The sequence below is a fragment of the Cervus elaphus genome, chromosome 18 (assembly GCF_910594005.1).
Source record: "Cervus elaphus chromosome 18, mCerEla1.1, whole genome shotgun sequence".
NCBI classification, from domain to species: domain Eukaryota; kingdom Metazoa; phylum Chordata; class Mammalia; order Artiodactyla; family Cervidae; genus Cervus; species Cervus elaphus.
In genome coordinates, this window is record NC_057832.1 from 105681786 (window position 1) to 105697810 (window position 16025).

Consider the following 16025-nt stretch of genomic DNA (forward strand, 5'->3'; position numbering starts at 1 on the left):
GTTCAGCTGGTAAAGAATCAGCCTGCAGTGCAGGAGACCCCGGTTCAATTCCTAGGTTGGGAAGATCCCCTGGAGAAGGGATAGGCTTCCCACTGCAGTATTCTTGGGCTTCCCTGGTGGCTCAGACGGTAAAGAATCTGCGTGCAATGCAGGACACCTGGGTTCAATCCCTGGGTTGGGAAGATCCCCCAGAGGTGGGCATGGCAACCCACTCCAGTATTGTCTGGAGAATCCCCATGGACAGAGCACCCTGGCAGGCTACAGTCCATAGTTGCAGAGTCGGACACAACCAAGTGAATACACGTATCATTCTTACCAGTGTTACATCTTTGGAACCGCTATTCTATCTTAATCCGCCTTTTTACCCAGAATACAACTTGGAAGCTTATCTTAAAATTCTTTCAGGTGTCCAGTTCTGCTGTTGCATGTGTTAGCAGCTTCCGTTTACTTCCTCTCTAGGAGGCCACCCTTGATGACATCCTGTTTATAGAGGCTTGATTGTTTTTCTCTTTATTGTCTTGTACAAACTCGTGTGCGTTAGATTCACCTGGAAGGCTTATTGTAACAGATTGCTGGGCCTGGGCTGGACATTTCTATCAAGTTCCCAGGTTACGGTTGCTAGTCTAGGGACCACATTTTGAGAATAACTGGTCTTACAGAAAGAGGACAAAATCTAATATATTGTGATATATTGTGATAGTTCTGTGATAGCTTAAATAAGCGTATGAAAGGATTAAAGAGGTTTAGCTTGATACTATTCTAATACCTATTAAGATCCTGACACTCTGATGTTTCCCAGTTACAGCCTGCTCATAGAAACTCAACATTGATTACAAACAAACAGTGTGTACTGGGAAACTGACAGATGAGCAGAACCTCTCAATGAGATGAGTAGTACAGTTTATTTCAATTAAATCTTTCCTAGTCTTATTTTCTTTCTAGAAGTGGAATAAAGGGGGGAAATTCAGATTAAAGTTTAAGGCAAAGTACTGATACACTTGTAAAGAAGACTAGAGGAGGAAGGTGATAATAACCCAAAGTAACCGAGGGAAGAGAAAAGCGAAAAACCCTGACACGTTGGCTGTAGCACAATTCAAGTTTATTCCATTTGTTCTTGCAACACAAAACTTAAACACAGTATTATTTAGCATTCTGATGTACATGAACTAGGATAATATGAGAAACCCAACTGTGTCAAATGTATTACATTGTGGAAAAAATGAACTCAAATATATCAAAATGCACAAAGCACTAGTCTTCCTCCATTACTGCTTAGAAAGATATGATTGTTTCTCCATTTACAAAATAGAATCAGGACAATTTAAATTTTTTAAAATTTTGCATGCAAACACTGCAATTGCTTATGTAGGAGGGCACTCTCACCAGCTTCTTCTATACACAATCGAGTACACAATATTGCATGGAAGAAAACAGCAGCTTAGTTGAAGTTTTAGGGGAAAAAAATCAAATAAGTACATATAGATTTGAAATCCATTATTTGGGGGAAGGAAATCAATGAATGAAGGGCCTGCTTGCTGACAGCTTCCACCCATGGCATCCACCTACTTCTCCTTCGTGCCCCACTGGGTTTAGAAGGTGAGCTGTGCAGAGAACTACTGGGTCGATTCCGGTGCCGGAGCTGAACTGTAAGTCTCAAGACACCAGTCGGAAGCTGCAAGGGGGAATCTGTTAGGATACTAATGTAGACAGGTAAACCACCTGTTTTCACTTGAAATAGTGCATCTGAAAAGACTGACTTAATACAAAACTACAGAACATGCAAAATTTTTTTCTGAGATGTTAAATATTACTGCAGTGGCGAACAAAACTTACTTAACCTTTTACTAATGCATGTAGTACCAAAAAAGCAGACAAGGTTTTAGCTTTCTTTACTCAAAATACAAACATTAAGTGTTGTAAATTTTTCTGCCAAGTGGTTCAGAAATACATTATAAATAACCTAGTTTAAAAAAAAAAACAACTCTAAACCATCTTGGTCAGTCTATTCTATGTTTATCTGTTATTTTCTCAAGCAACCGCTTCATAATTACGGGGTTTACAAAATGGCTGAGAAAGACGAGGGAAGGCAAAGTAGCCTCTACTGCATTACAAGGAACACCAGGATAAACTGTACAAAGAATCACGTGGTCTCTGGACCAGGTGACTGGAGGAAGCAGACCAGGTTTAGGAATGATAGAACAGCACACTCTCTACAGTAGCCCACTACAGAAAACACTTGGAAAATAAAGGTGTAGAGAGTAAAAGTCGAGTCTTTTAAACAGCATATGCCAAGAAGCGAAAACAAAGATACCAGCACACCTTGTACACTGACAGTACATACTGACAGAGTGCCCTCCACCTTCAGCGAGGATCACTGTGTTTCAGTTCAGTGATGTCATAAAGCACTGATTACTGACTTCTAATCCAACTCGAATAAGCCTGCATCAAGACAGCAGAATTAGCCACAGGTATCAAAGTATTTAAACGTATTCTGTGATTGTTTACTTGGACACAGGAAAATTCCAGGGTTAAGCTAGTTTTAAGTGAAAAAGCCACAGGATAAAAAAAGGGTTCACCGGGGAAAAATACACACAAACAAACCCACACATCAACCAACCAATCAGCAACTGGTCAGTAAAACTTGTTATTGGCCAGGCTGACTGTTCTTGGTACTAGTTTAACCCTGCTGTAGGATGCTACATGGCCTTAAAAAATTGTCATTAATTCTTATTAACCACAATCTGAATACAAGTCCCTAACCCACCCTCCCCCCACTTTTAAAAATTTGAGGTACATTCAATTATTGCATGACATGGCTAAGGAAAAACGCTAGTATTTTTAGTAAGCATATATGGATGGCAAGTCGAATGAATCTTATTTTATATGCAGGACAGCAAATTTAAGGGTATATGTTTTAATCAGCTGTACTGCTCAAGAAATAAACATTAGAAAATGTATCTAACTATTTTCTGCAGGTCAGAACACCATTTTAGGGCACTGTATTTTTAAAAATACAGAGTATAATTTGAAGGTGTCCCATTTTATGCAATGCATGAAAGAGAAAAGAAACAAAAATATATTAGGCAGGTGGGCTGGCATACATTCAGCAGAAGCCTATCAACAACTCTGGGAAACCTGGTGACACGCGTATTTTTAAGAGATGGGGTTAAACTGGTCCAAACAGTAGATTTCACCCCAGTGAAAGCTTTGGTGCAGTAAGTAATCAGCATCCAAGGTGGGTCTGAGAGAGGCATTCCAAAGAATGTGCCTTGCTTCTCCAAACAGAACTGAGGCCAATCTATTCAAACAGCAAATGAAGAAAATCCATAGGTACTAAGACAACTGTTCTCTCTTTATCTAACAGGCTTATGGCTATGATTCTATTTTTAAATCCCCTTTTACTACCAGCAGGAGTTGGAAAGTGTTTCAATGTTATATGTCTGAATCTAGAGGAGGGAAAAAAGAAAAATGCAGACTGGAATGATTTCTCCTTTAGACTTCCAAAATTTGAGATTTTATAAATAAAACTAGTCAGTTTTACCTAAAGATACATGAAATCCATGTGAAGGGGGAGAGGAAACCCAAAGTCCAGCCGTCCAGCAGCGGAGGAGTGTGCGCCCCCTCGCCTTAACCGAGCTCTCATGTAACGCTGGAAGTCACCAGGGGAGATCTGGTCACCAGCCACAGGCAGCGCTCCTGACGCCGCCGGGAGACCCCACTGGAGTGCGTCTTAAGGCAGAAGGCTAGGGCGGATTGCTTGTCTCAGCACCCTAAGTGTCGCCACGGCAGCCACTACTGCTCACACAGACGGGGCTGCCAAATGCAGAGCTGGCCTTGGTATAATAGACCCTCCACACAATCTAATTAATAAATTAGCTAGGGAGCTGAGAAGGTCAAATGTTAACGGTATGTTTTGTCTTTGCTCTCCCATGGGTATCGGTTGTTTTTTTAACTGGAAATGGAAAAGAGGCTGACCTGATCAGGAATCCTAGTAAAAGCCTGATCTTGTTTTTTCCTCTCCTCCCAAACATTGTTTTTTTTTTTTTTTTCCTGGTAGTCTGATTTGTTATGAATTTCTCTCTCCCCTCACCCCTCTAAAAGTATTTTAGCTGAAGAAGCTGGCAGATAGAGAGTGACAGACAGACAGGCAGCAGTGTGAGGCCACAGGAGAGTCATTCTTCCAGAGCTGTTAGCCCATCCGTCCATCACTGAAGAAGGGCTTTGATTGCCTGGTTGTCAGTGGCTTCAAAGGCAGTCAGTCCATCGGGACCTTTCACAGTCTTATCGGCACCCTGGAAAACACAGGAAAGAGCCTTTATCATTAAACAAGCCTACAACCAAGAGAAGAGAATGAAAGGCTAGATTACTTGGCACATGCAAAACTTCTTTGCTCCTGGAATCTGTTCCACTGAAGGAAAAGCCCCAAATAGTTGTCAAGGATACAGATTAAGCTATAAAAATATCAGATTATTTTTTAGGCACTAGAAATATACAAACTACAAACACAACTTGCCAGTAACATAGGCAATGACTGGTTTCTATTTATAATATCATACACTTTTTATTTGTAATACTAAACTAATATTTATAATACTCAACTAATTAAGTTTTAAATAGGAAGATCCCTGTGTGTAGTATATAATGAGGAGGGTGGGGAGAGAACACTTATGCTAAAAAAAAAAAAAAAAAGCATTACTGTGACAACATTTTCTTCTTTGCAACACTTTTTGGATAGTGCATAAATGTTATGCACATATTTTTAAAATCTAGAACTTACAACTCTTTTAGGCAAATTCCTAAAGAACATGTATGATATTGGTCATTATACTTCCAAAAAACTGAGCAGTAAGTGACTGGAATGTGAGCCGGGAAAGGAGGAGGGTCCCTGCTCTACTCCAGAGAGATTCTTTGCAGCTTGCTCCCTTGTGCTTCACGAGGAGAGTGCTGCTCTGAACGCTTTACTTGCAACACAGCACTTCAGTTTTGACAATGTGTACATGTGCTTTGGTGTCTTGTCCTTATCCATCTTCCCTTGGTAGAATAAAAACTCAATGGAAGTAGAAATCTTACTCATATTGTCCACTACTCTGTCCCCAGTATTTAAACAGGTGCCTGGTGCATGGAAGGTGAATTTGCTCCCAAACCATGTCTGAACTCTCTAACTACTAGTGAGAGCAACGCTCCACCCTCTTGAGGGTTCTCTGATAGCTCCAGCCCAACCAGTGTGTATTCACCAAATAACCTCTAGTGTCCTGTCTTCCTCCCATTGCCAAGTCTCACTCATTCTTCTGTTTCTGAGGCCTTCAGAACTGTCTTAACTTGGAGTAGATGGTCCTGTAGAGACCAATGTCAGTCAAATTCACCAGTCTCTCCTCCCATTCATCCTTCAATGTGCTACCCCTTTAGAATGTCTCACCATTCCATATCTTTTTACATTGCTGGGTTCCATATGTAATGCCTTGCCCCCTTTCTCTGGGAAACCCATTCGATCATTCAACAAATATTTACTGAATGTCTGAGGTATAGACACTGTGTAAGGGGCTGGTGGTAATTCAGTCGCTAAGTCGTGTCCGACTCTTGTGATCCCATGGACAGTAGTCAATCAGACTCCTCTCTCAATGGGATTTCCCAGGCGTTAAGGGGCTGGAGAATCAAAGGAAAAACAAGATACACTCTGCCAGTCTGGCTCGTGTGAGAGACAAACAAATTAACAAATATGATACACCGGGATGAGAACAAAAAGAGCACTATGCACAGTGATGAGTGGCTCATAAACCAGAATGGGATGAGGTAGGAGGGTGCAAGAGTCTTTCTGGATGAGGTAATGCTTGAGCTGGGTCTTGATGAGTAAAAGTACAAGCTGATTAGGTGAGCCAGGAAGGAGATGACAGAAATTCTAGCAAGCGTTAAAATTATCACAAAGTCCTCCTCATTACGAATATAAATGTTTGCTTTCCCATTTTCTAAGTGATTTTAACTGCATTATGAGACACACGGAACTTACAGTCAAGTGACAGAGAAATCTGCAAGTGAGAACTTCAGTGGCGAGCATGCCAACACAGGTTAAGTGACAATAATTGGGTCAGTTGTATTCAAAACAAATTCTTTTTTTTTTTTTTTTACTGAAGTATAGTTGAAAGACACTGCTGTGTTAATTACTGCTGGAAAGTGACTCAGTTATATGTATATACATTTTTTTCATATTCTTTCCATTATGGTTTACGTAGGACCGTATTGTTCACCATGCTATATATACCAGTTTGCATCTGCTAATCCCAAACTCCCAATCCATCCGTCTTCCATATCACTATCCCTTTGAACCACCAGTCTATTCTCTATGTCCCTGTTTCTGTTTCATAGATAGGTTCATCTGTGTCATATTTTAGATTCCACATATAAGTGATATCATATGGTATTTCTTTCTCTTTTTGATTTACTTAGTATGATAATCTTTAGGGCCATCCATGTTGCTGCAAATGGCATAATTTCACTCCTTTTATGGCTGAGTAGTATTCCATTGTATATATATGTACCACATCTTTATTCATCTGTTGATGGACATTTCGGTTGTTTCCATGTCTTGGCTACTGTAAATAGTGCTGCTGTGAACAGAGGGGTGCATGTATCTTTTTGAGAATTATAGTTTTGTTTGGCTATAAGGCCAGAAGTGCGACTGCTGGATCATATGGTGGTTCTATTTTTAACAAAACAATTATTTCTTATTCATATTGGTAACTGTTTTCATGACTAGCAACTGTAAACTGTAATTCTGCATTAACAAAAAGTCAAATATCACAGTGAATATCTGTCGCTTTTTAGCTGACAGAGTTCACTTCTCTTCTTTTGATAACAGAATCCTAAATTTCATTCTAGGGAGACACTTGTCCCCATTGTGTGGATGGACTCCTCAAACTATAACTTAAGATGCCAGGTACTTTTCTTGCCAACCATCAGAGCAGGACACTCACTTTTGGATTTTGCATCTTGACTGAAGAGAGCAAAAGAAAGGCAACAAGAAGTCAGAGCCCGTTTATTTCTGTGGCATCACCCAGAAGAGGCAGTGGAGAAGTTTCTCCTATCTTGAGTCTTATAGCTGGCATAGTTCTGGCCTCTTCTGAGCCTACTACTCCAACTTTCCAACCGATTCTATGATTAGTCCAATTATATTCTACTTGTTAGAGTCAAATTCTGCTATTTGCAACCCAAAAAATCTGGCTGATAAAAGTATTTAAAATTTTATATAAGCCATCTCTTTTTTCCTAATTATAACACAAACTAATCACAGAATTCAGAATACACACCAAAAAAGCCCCCATAATACTCATTATTCTATAAGCTAGATACAACTAATGTTAACATTTTAATGTGTTTCTATCTACTCTTATGTCCTAAATATGCATGTGCATGTACCTCTTTTAAAAATAAATGAGTAACCATAAGAGAAACAGAGTGACTCTTACACCACACAAAAGAAACTTTAAGATAAAGAAGTATTACCAGAGACAAAGAGGGACATTTCATATCATTAAAAGGCTTAATATCCAAAATTTAAAAATAAAACCAAGAAAAAATTCCATTTATGATAACATCAAAAGTAAATGTTAGGAATAAATTTAATGAACTCAAACCAGTTCTTCTAAAAGTGATAAAGCAGTTCTGTCAATGTGGAAAAAGATATTAAAAGAAAATGATTTTTTGGTAGCTGATGGGAGAACTTAAGAATATCTGGCCTTGAGGAAACCATTTTCAATCAATTGTTATTAGTTCTAAGGATTGTTTCATGTCTCTAACTAATACACTCATGCCACTAGAGTTATTAACTTTAGATATTACCTTTTGATTCCCAGCTATACAGATGCGGCTCTAGTGTACTACCAGGTTCTACCCCAGGTCCTCCCAATTTCTTATACTTAAAAATAGCAGTTTTGTTTCTTTGCAAATTTGTAATGTACTTATTTAAACCCTGTGTTTCTTATACCATCAATTCTGACAGTATCTCTACTTTGCAAGATGCTTTCTCTACTTTCCCATCCCTCCATTTCCTAAATTGCCAGCTTTTCTATTTTGTCAAGATTAACTTTTATATTCTGTCAAAAATTGTGTTTTGTTTATTGGTTGATTTTTCTGCCACAGTTGCCATACTGTAAATTATATCCCCAGGACTGACTTATAACTGGAAGTTTGTACCTTTTGACAACCTTCACCCATTCCTTGCCCCCAAATGAGTTTTGAGATTCATATGAATGAGATAATAACAGTATTTGTCTTTCTCTAATATATCTCACTTAGCACAATGCCCTCAAGGCCTCTCTATACTATTTCAAGTGGCAGGATTTTAATAGCTGAATAATATTCCATTGCAGTGTTTATGTACACACACACATACACACATTTTCTTTATTCACACATTTATTGATAGTCACTTAGGTTATTTTCAAGTCTTGGTCACAGTAAATAATGCTACAGTGAACACAAGGTACAGATATCTTTTTGAGTTAGGATTTTTGTTTCCTTCAGATAAACACCCAGTAGAACTGCTGGATCATATGGTAGTCCTATTTTAATTTTCTGAGGCCCCTCCATACTGTTTTCCACAGAGGCTGCACCAACTTACACCCTGCCAATAGTGCACAAGAGTTCCCTTTTTTCCATATCCCCGCCAACACTTACTGTTTCTTATATCTGTGATAACAGCCATTCTAATAGGTATGAGGTGACAATTCATTGTGGGTTTGATTTATATTTCCCTGGTGATTACTCATGTTGAAAGAAAGAAAAGTGAAGTCGCTCAGTCGTGTCCGACTCTTTGCAACCCCATGGACTGTAGCCTACCTGGTTCCTCCGTTTATGGAATTTTCCAGGCAAGAATACTGGAATGGGTTGCCATTTCCTTCTCCATGGGATCTTCCTGACCCAGGGATTGAACCTGGGTCTCCTGCATTGCAGGTAGACGCTTTATCATCTGAGCCACCAGGGAAGCTAATGTCGAGGAACCTTTTAATGTACCTGCTGGCCATCTGTATATCTTTTGTAAAAACGTCTATTCAGATCCTCTATCCATTTTAAAATCAGATTTTTTTAACTGAATTTTTTTCCTGTTGAGTTATGTGAATATTTTGTGTTTTGGGTATTAAACCCTTATCATTAATATGATTTGCAAATAATTCTGTCCCATTCTATAGGTTGCCCTTTCATCTTGTTGATGGTTTCTTTCATTTTTGGCGCCAAATTCAAAAACTTACCACCAAAATGAATGGCAAGGAGCTTATCATCTATGTTTTTTCCCTCGAAGTTCCATGGTTTCAGGTCTTAAAGTCTTTAATCCATTTTGAGTCAATTTTTGTGTGTGGTGTAAGATAGTGGTCCAGTTTCATTCTTTTGCATATACCTGTCCACTTTTCAATATCATTAATTGACCACACTGTCCTTTCCCTGTTGTATATTCTTAGCTGCTTTATGGTAAATTAGTTGACTGTGTATCAGTTCAGTTCAGTCTCTCAGTCGTGTCCGACTCTTCGTGACCCCATGGACTGCAGTCCGCCAGGCCTCCCTGTCCATCACCAATTCCCAGAGTTTACTCAAACTCATGTCCATTGAGTGGGTGATGCCATCCAACCATCTCATCCTCTGTCATCCCCTTCTCCTCCCGCCTTCAATCTTTTCCAATGAGTCGGTTCTTCGCATCAGGTGGCCAAAGTATTGCAGCTTCAGCTTCAGTCCTTCCAATGAACACCCAGGACTGATCTCCTTTAGGATGGACTGGTTGGATCTCCTTGCAGTCCAAGGGACTCTCAGAAGTCTTCTCCAACACCACATTCAAAAGCATCAATTCTTTGGTGCTCAGTTTTCTTTATGGTCCAACTCTCACATCCACACATGACTACTGGAAAAACCAGAGCTTTGACTAGATGGACCTTTGTGTTGGCAAAGTAATGTCTCTGCTTTTTAATATGCTGTCTAGGTTGGTCATAACTTTTCTTCCAAGGAGTATCTTTTAATTTCATATATATACACAGGTTTATTTTTGGGTTCTCTATTTTCTGTTCCATCGATCTATGTACCTGGTTTTATGTCAATACTGTACTGTTTTGATTCTCGTGCATGTATGCTCAGTCACGTCCGACTCTTTGTGACCCCAAGGACATAGCCCACCAGGCTCCTCTGTCCATAGAATTTCCCAGGCAAGAATCCTGGAGTGGGTTGGCATTTCCTACTCTTTATGACTCAGGGATTGAACTCACATCTCCTGTGTCTCCTGCATCAGCAGGGAGATTCTTTACCACTGGACCACCTGGGAAGCAATTTTGCTTCCTACATATTTGTAATATAGTTTGAAATCAGGAAGTGTGACACTACTAGCTTCGTTCTTTTTTCTCAAGATTGCTTTGAGTATTCAGCATCTGCTGTGGTTCCATACAAATTTTAGCACTGTTTAATCTAGAAAAATTGCCATTGGAATTCTGATAGAAATGGCATTAAAGCTTCTTTGGGCAGTATGGACATTTTAACAATATTAATTCTGCCAATGCATGAGCACAGAGTATCTTTCCATTTATTTGCGTCTTCTTCAATATATTTCATCAATGTAATTTTCAGCATATGAATGAGTCTTTTGCCTTCTTGGTAAATTTAAAATCCTAGGTATTTTATTCTTTTTGATGCAATTATTTTAAGTGGAACTTAAATTCTCTTATAATTTGTAATTAGTATATAGAAACACAACTGATTTTTGGATATTGGTTTTGTATCCTGATACTTAACTGAATTAGGTGAATAGTTCTAACAGTTATTTTAGTGGAGTTGTTAGGGTTTTCTATAATATATGCTGTGTCATCGGCAAATAGAGAACATTTTACTTCTTCCCTTCCAATTTGGATACCTTTTATTTCTTTTCTTCTCTAACCACTCTGGCTAGGGACTTCCAGTACTATGTTAAATATGTGGTGTGAGTGGGCATCCTATCTTGTTCATTACCTTAGAGGAAAAGCTTTGTTTTTCACAGTTGAGTATGATACACAGGTTGTGATCATAATACAGCCTTTATTATGCTGTGGTATATTCCCTCTCCATCTGGTTTATTGAGTGTTTTCATTATGAATTAATGTTAAATTATGTCAATGCTTTTTCTGTATCTACTGAAATAGTCGTATGATTTTTATCCTTCATTGTTATTGCGTTATATCACAATGATTGATTTGCAGATTCTGAATCATCCTTGTATCCCTGGAATAATCTGATCATGGAATATGAACCTTTTAATGTACTGGTGAGTTTGGTTTGCTGACATTTCGTTGAGGATTTTTGTATCTATGTTCATCAGTGATACTGGCCTGCAATTTTCTTGTTGCATCCTTGTCTGGTTTTAGATGGGGAAATGCTGGCCTTGTAAAATGAGATTGGAAGTGGTCCCATCTGTACTGATGTTTTTGGGAAGAGTTTGAGAAGGACTGATATTAACGCTTCTTTAAATGTTTGGTAGAACTCACCAGTAAAGCTATCTGGTTCTGAATACTGATAGATTTTTACAGTTAAAATATAAAAGCAATGCTTAAATTACTTCTGGGTAGACAAAGATGCCACACAAAAAAAGAAAACTACAGGCCAATATCACTGATGAACATAGATGCAAAAATCCTCAACAAAATTCTAATAAACAGAATCCAACAACATGTTAAAAAGATCATACATCATGACCAAGTGGGCTTTATCCCAGGAATACAAGGATTCTTCAATATTTGCAAATCAATCAATGTGATACACCACATTAACAAACTGAAAGATAAAAACTATATGATTATCTCAACATGCAGAGAAAGCCTTTGACAAAATTCAACCCTGATTTATGATTAAAAATTCTCCAGAAAGCAGGCACAGAAGGAAAATACCTCAACATAATAAAAGCCATATATGATAAACCCACAACAAACATTACCTCAATGGTGAAAAACTGAAAGCAAAGAATTATCTCAAAAATATACAAGCAGCTCAATACCAGAAAAATAAATGACCCAATCAAAAAATGGGCCAAAGAACTAAACAGACATTTCTCCAAAGAAGACATATAGATGGCTCAAAAACACATGAAAAGATGCTCAACATTACTCATTATCAGAGAAATGCAAATTAAAACCACAATGAGGTACCATCTCATGCCAGTCAGAATGGCTGCCATCAAAAAGTCTACAAACAATAAATGCTGGAGAGGGTGTGGAGAAAAGAGAACCCTCTCACACTGTTGGTGGGAATGCAAACTAGTACAGCCGCTATGGAGAACAGTGTGGAGATTCCTTAAAAAACTGGAAATAGAACTGCCATGTGACCCAGCGATCCCACTTCTGGGCACATACACCAAGGAAACCAGAATTGAAAGAGACACATGCACCCCAGTGTTCACTGCAGCGCTGTTTACAATAGATAGGACACGGAAGCAACCTAGATGTCCACTGGCAGACAAATAAGAAAGGTGTGGTACATATACACAATGGAATATTACTCAGCTATTAAAAAGGATGCATTTGAATCTGTTCTAATGAGGTGGATGAAACTGGGGCCTAGTATACAGAGTGAAGTCAGAAAGAAAAACACCAATACAGTGTATTAACACATATATGGAATTTAGAAAGATGGTAACGACAACCCTATATGTAAGACAGCAAAACAGACACAGATATAAAGAACAGACTTTTGGAATCTGTGGGAGAAGGGGAGGGTGGGGTGATTTGAGAGAACAGCATTGAAACATGTATATTACCATATGTGAAACAGATGACCAGTCCAAGTTTGATGCATGAAACAGGGCACTCAAAGCTGGTGCACTGGGACAGCCCAGAGGGACGGGATGGGGAGGGAGGTGGGTTCGAGATGGGGGACACATGTATGGCAAAAAACCACCACAATACTGTACAGTAATTAGCCTCCAATTAAAATAAATGTAATTAAAAAAAAACTACTTCTGGGTAAACACTGCTCCCTGTGGCGCCTGGCAGACTACTAAATTAGTTTTGCTTCTACTGTTCCAGTATCAAACCCCGTGTACCCCTCTTAAATGACAGAATCGGGACTGCCACAGCTGAGTTTTTCCTCAGTCCTATTCGTTCATTTACAAATAACAACTCTTGATCCTATTTGTTCCAGTTTGGCTAAGCTGCTATAATAGAGGCTAAAACACAATGGATTAAACTAAGTTAACTTATTTCTCTTTCACAGAACAATAATGCTTAGTGTGCTCACCTCCACATCTGCTTCCAGCCTGCTGGATGTGGGCGTGAAAGTCCATGGCAAGTGGCCTCATATTTTAGGTGATGATCTAGAAATGGCACACATCATCTGTGCACACCCCATCGGACCAAACTTAGACACAAAGCCCCAGCCACTGCAAGGCAAACTGAGATACAAGGACTAGCTGGGCTGCCACGTATGCACCAAGTTAAAACATGAAGGTTCTCTTTTTAAAAGGAAGAGTAAGGATTGGACATGAAAGGCAATTTGCACCCTAACCTATGCTGTCCTGAAAATACTCTGGAATATTATCTCCAAATTCTGTCTAGCCTGCCTCTCCTCCTTACTCCTTCCACTCCACCCTCCTCCCCTTTACTTTCTCTCAACTTTATTTAAATGCTGGATTCTCCATGGTTCTGGTTTTTGGCAGGCATCTTCACCACTTGCTCAGTATGCTTTTGCCTGATCTCATCCACATCATGATTAAACTTCTGACTTATATATTCATTTTGAACATCTATCCTGATCTTTAAGGCCTTCCCCACCACTCACACACACTGAGACTTACCTACTTTAGTCCTGGAAATACTATAAATGGAGGCTTTCCTAAAGTGAATCCATAATGTTTCCTAACAAACTTATTTCTTCATCTGGAGCATTCTCTATCATGTTAAATGTGGAGATACTATGCAGTTTTTTGTTTTTTTTTTTTTTTTTGCTTACTTCACATGTAATCAGTCACTAAGTCTTTAGATAATAATGTTCTTAAAATTTCTCACCTGTCCTTGCTACTAATACTATCTCAGTTCAGTATTTTCATATGTAAATTCTAATACAATAGTTTCTTTTTTCAATTTTCATGCTACTCCAATTCAGACTCCATACATTGGTTGGGTGATCTTTGTAAAATTCAAGTCTGATCGTAATACTCACCTACATAAACGCTTTTAATGGCATCCTCGCAGAAGAAAACAAGATAAATCACATGATACATAAGGTATAATCCACTTACTACCCACCTCTTCAGTCATGTTTCTTGCTAAATCCCATGCTGCAGCTGTGCTGAACAGCTTCCCTTACCCTAGCGCATTAACACATCAGCTCTCTTGCCTCTGTGACTTTTCTCACACTAATGCTTCTGCTTTGAAAGGTAATCCAGTTCTCTATTAGATTCCTGGACACTAAGTTTTGAGGACTCAAGTGCCAATTGCTTTTTGAAGCTACATTTGTGGTCCCTGAAGTTGTAATGACATTCTTATTTATATCACACTAGGCCTTTGACTCCCAGGACAGGTGACCTCTCCTTCCTTTAGATCCCTGCGTGTTACATATAAACTCCTGCCACAACAATCACAACACTTTAATGCCCTTGTTTTACATTTTACCAAATAGGCTGACAGCAGTACTAACCTTAACAGTCTCTAAATTCACAAAGCCTTGCACAGTGTCTAACAGGCAATAAAATGATAGTCTATAAATGCTTTTAAAATTAATTGATATAGATTATTACTATATATAATGACAGACTAGATCAGAACTAGGTTCATCTACTTACATTTACAGCATGATTCAGGTTGTGGTCAAGTTTCCTGGAGGATGAAAAGGCTGCTACGGCCAAGTTAAGTGGCCTCAGCAGAAAGAGAGATCATTTGTCATTCTAGGGAGTAAAAAACGTTTAAGGCCTCATAAGAAATTCCTTGATTTTCAAAAGTTATGGCTTTAGATAATCACACATTATTTTTTAAACTTTGTATTTTGTATTCGGGTGCAGCCGATAACAATGCTGTGACAGTTGAGGTGAGCAGGGGAGAGACTCAGCCACACACACACGCATCCATTCTCACAGAGCTCGCCTGGCGCCCAGGCTGCCGGGTAACACAGCAGGGTTCCCTGTGCTGTAAGGTCGGTCCTTGGCGGTTATCCATGTTATTGTAGCAATGTGTACACGTCCATCCCAAACCGACCCTCTCCCCACCACCCTGTCAACCATAAGATCGTCCTCAAAGTCTGAGTCTGCTTTGTACGTAAGTTCATTTCGTTTTAGATTCCACATATAATGGATATCATATGCTATTTCACCTCCTCTGCCTGACTTAAAAGTTCACTCAGTATGACATTCTCTAGGCATGTCCATGTTGCTGCAAATGGTATTATTTGACAGTAAGTCATTGACTATGGGAAATGTTTTAAAAAAATTAAAGTCATACTATCTCTGCCCTTGAACAGAATAGTTTACAATGTAGCCAAAAGATAAGGTATGCTGGCATGAATCAAGAAGAGGTATCTTTATCTACTACTTACTTCAGAGAGCCTAATTCTGTTTTATACCATCAGTTCTTAATCTGGATAAACAGGCCAAAAAAAACTGGATTAGTAACATTTTAAGAATGACTTCTTAAACTTGTACTGAGGTTATCTGATATTATATTGACAAAAGGCTTTTGTGGTGAAGATAATTATAATTACGCTGATCAACTGTTAGAATACTAAGCAGCTGTGTTTCAATGAAAAATTTATCAAATTAATTAAAAAATTAGCATTTAGATACAAATACACACACAACACTTCGGTGGATGTTTCTTTGCATGTTGCTAGACACTGTTTTACAACCTTAGAATATAACCACTGATTATAGAATAACCACTATATAACCACTAAATAAAAACTTAGCAACCATGGTTTGATATATTCAACTCACTTTTGGAAAGAAAGTGGGTCAGAATCAAATACAAAATGAATGCCTGAATGAATGTATCTGGTATTAAATGTCCCATAGGACTCTTAAAATGTAAAGGAACAAAAGCAAT

The 16025-nt window shown here is 38.7% G+C and overlaps 2 protein-coding genes across 2 annotated transcripts in view; both read right to left on the minus strand.

Annotated features, from left to right (window-relative positions):
• Positions 1 to 1082: 1082 nt before the first annotated feature.
• Positions 1083 to 3643, minus strand: LUZP6 (leucine zipper protein 6). The gene is made up of 3 exons (XM_043871798.1): positions 3552 to 3643; positions 2418 to 2439; positions 1083 to 1768 (listed from the first exon to the last, which is right to left on the minus strand). Exons 1-3 carry the CDS (start codon positions 3641 to 3643, stop codon positions 1451 to 1453), a joined length of 432 nt encoding a protein of 143 aa, XP_043727733.1. The 3' UTR covers positions 1083 to 1450.
• Positions 1083 to 16025, minus strand: part of MTPN (myotrophin) — a 71075-nt gene continuing 56132 nt past the window's right edge. Inside the window, exon 4 of the mRNA XM_043871939.1 lies at positions 1083 to 4292. Coding sequence (XP_043727874.1) covers positions 4206 to 4292 — 87 coding nt within the window. The 3' untranslated portion in view covers positions 1083 to 4205. The remainder of the gene's footprint in view (positions 4293 to 16025) is intronic.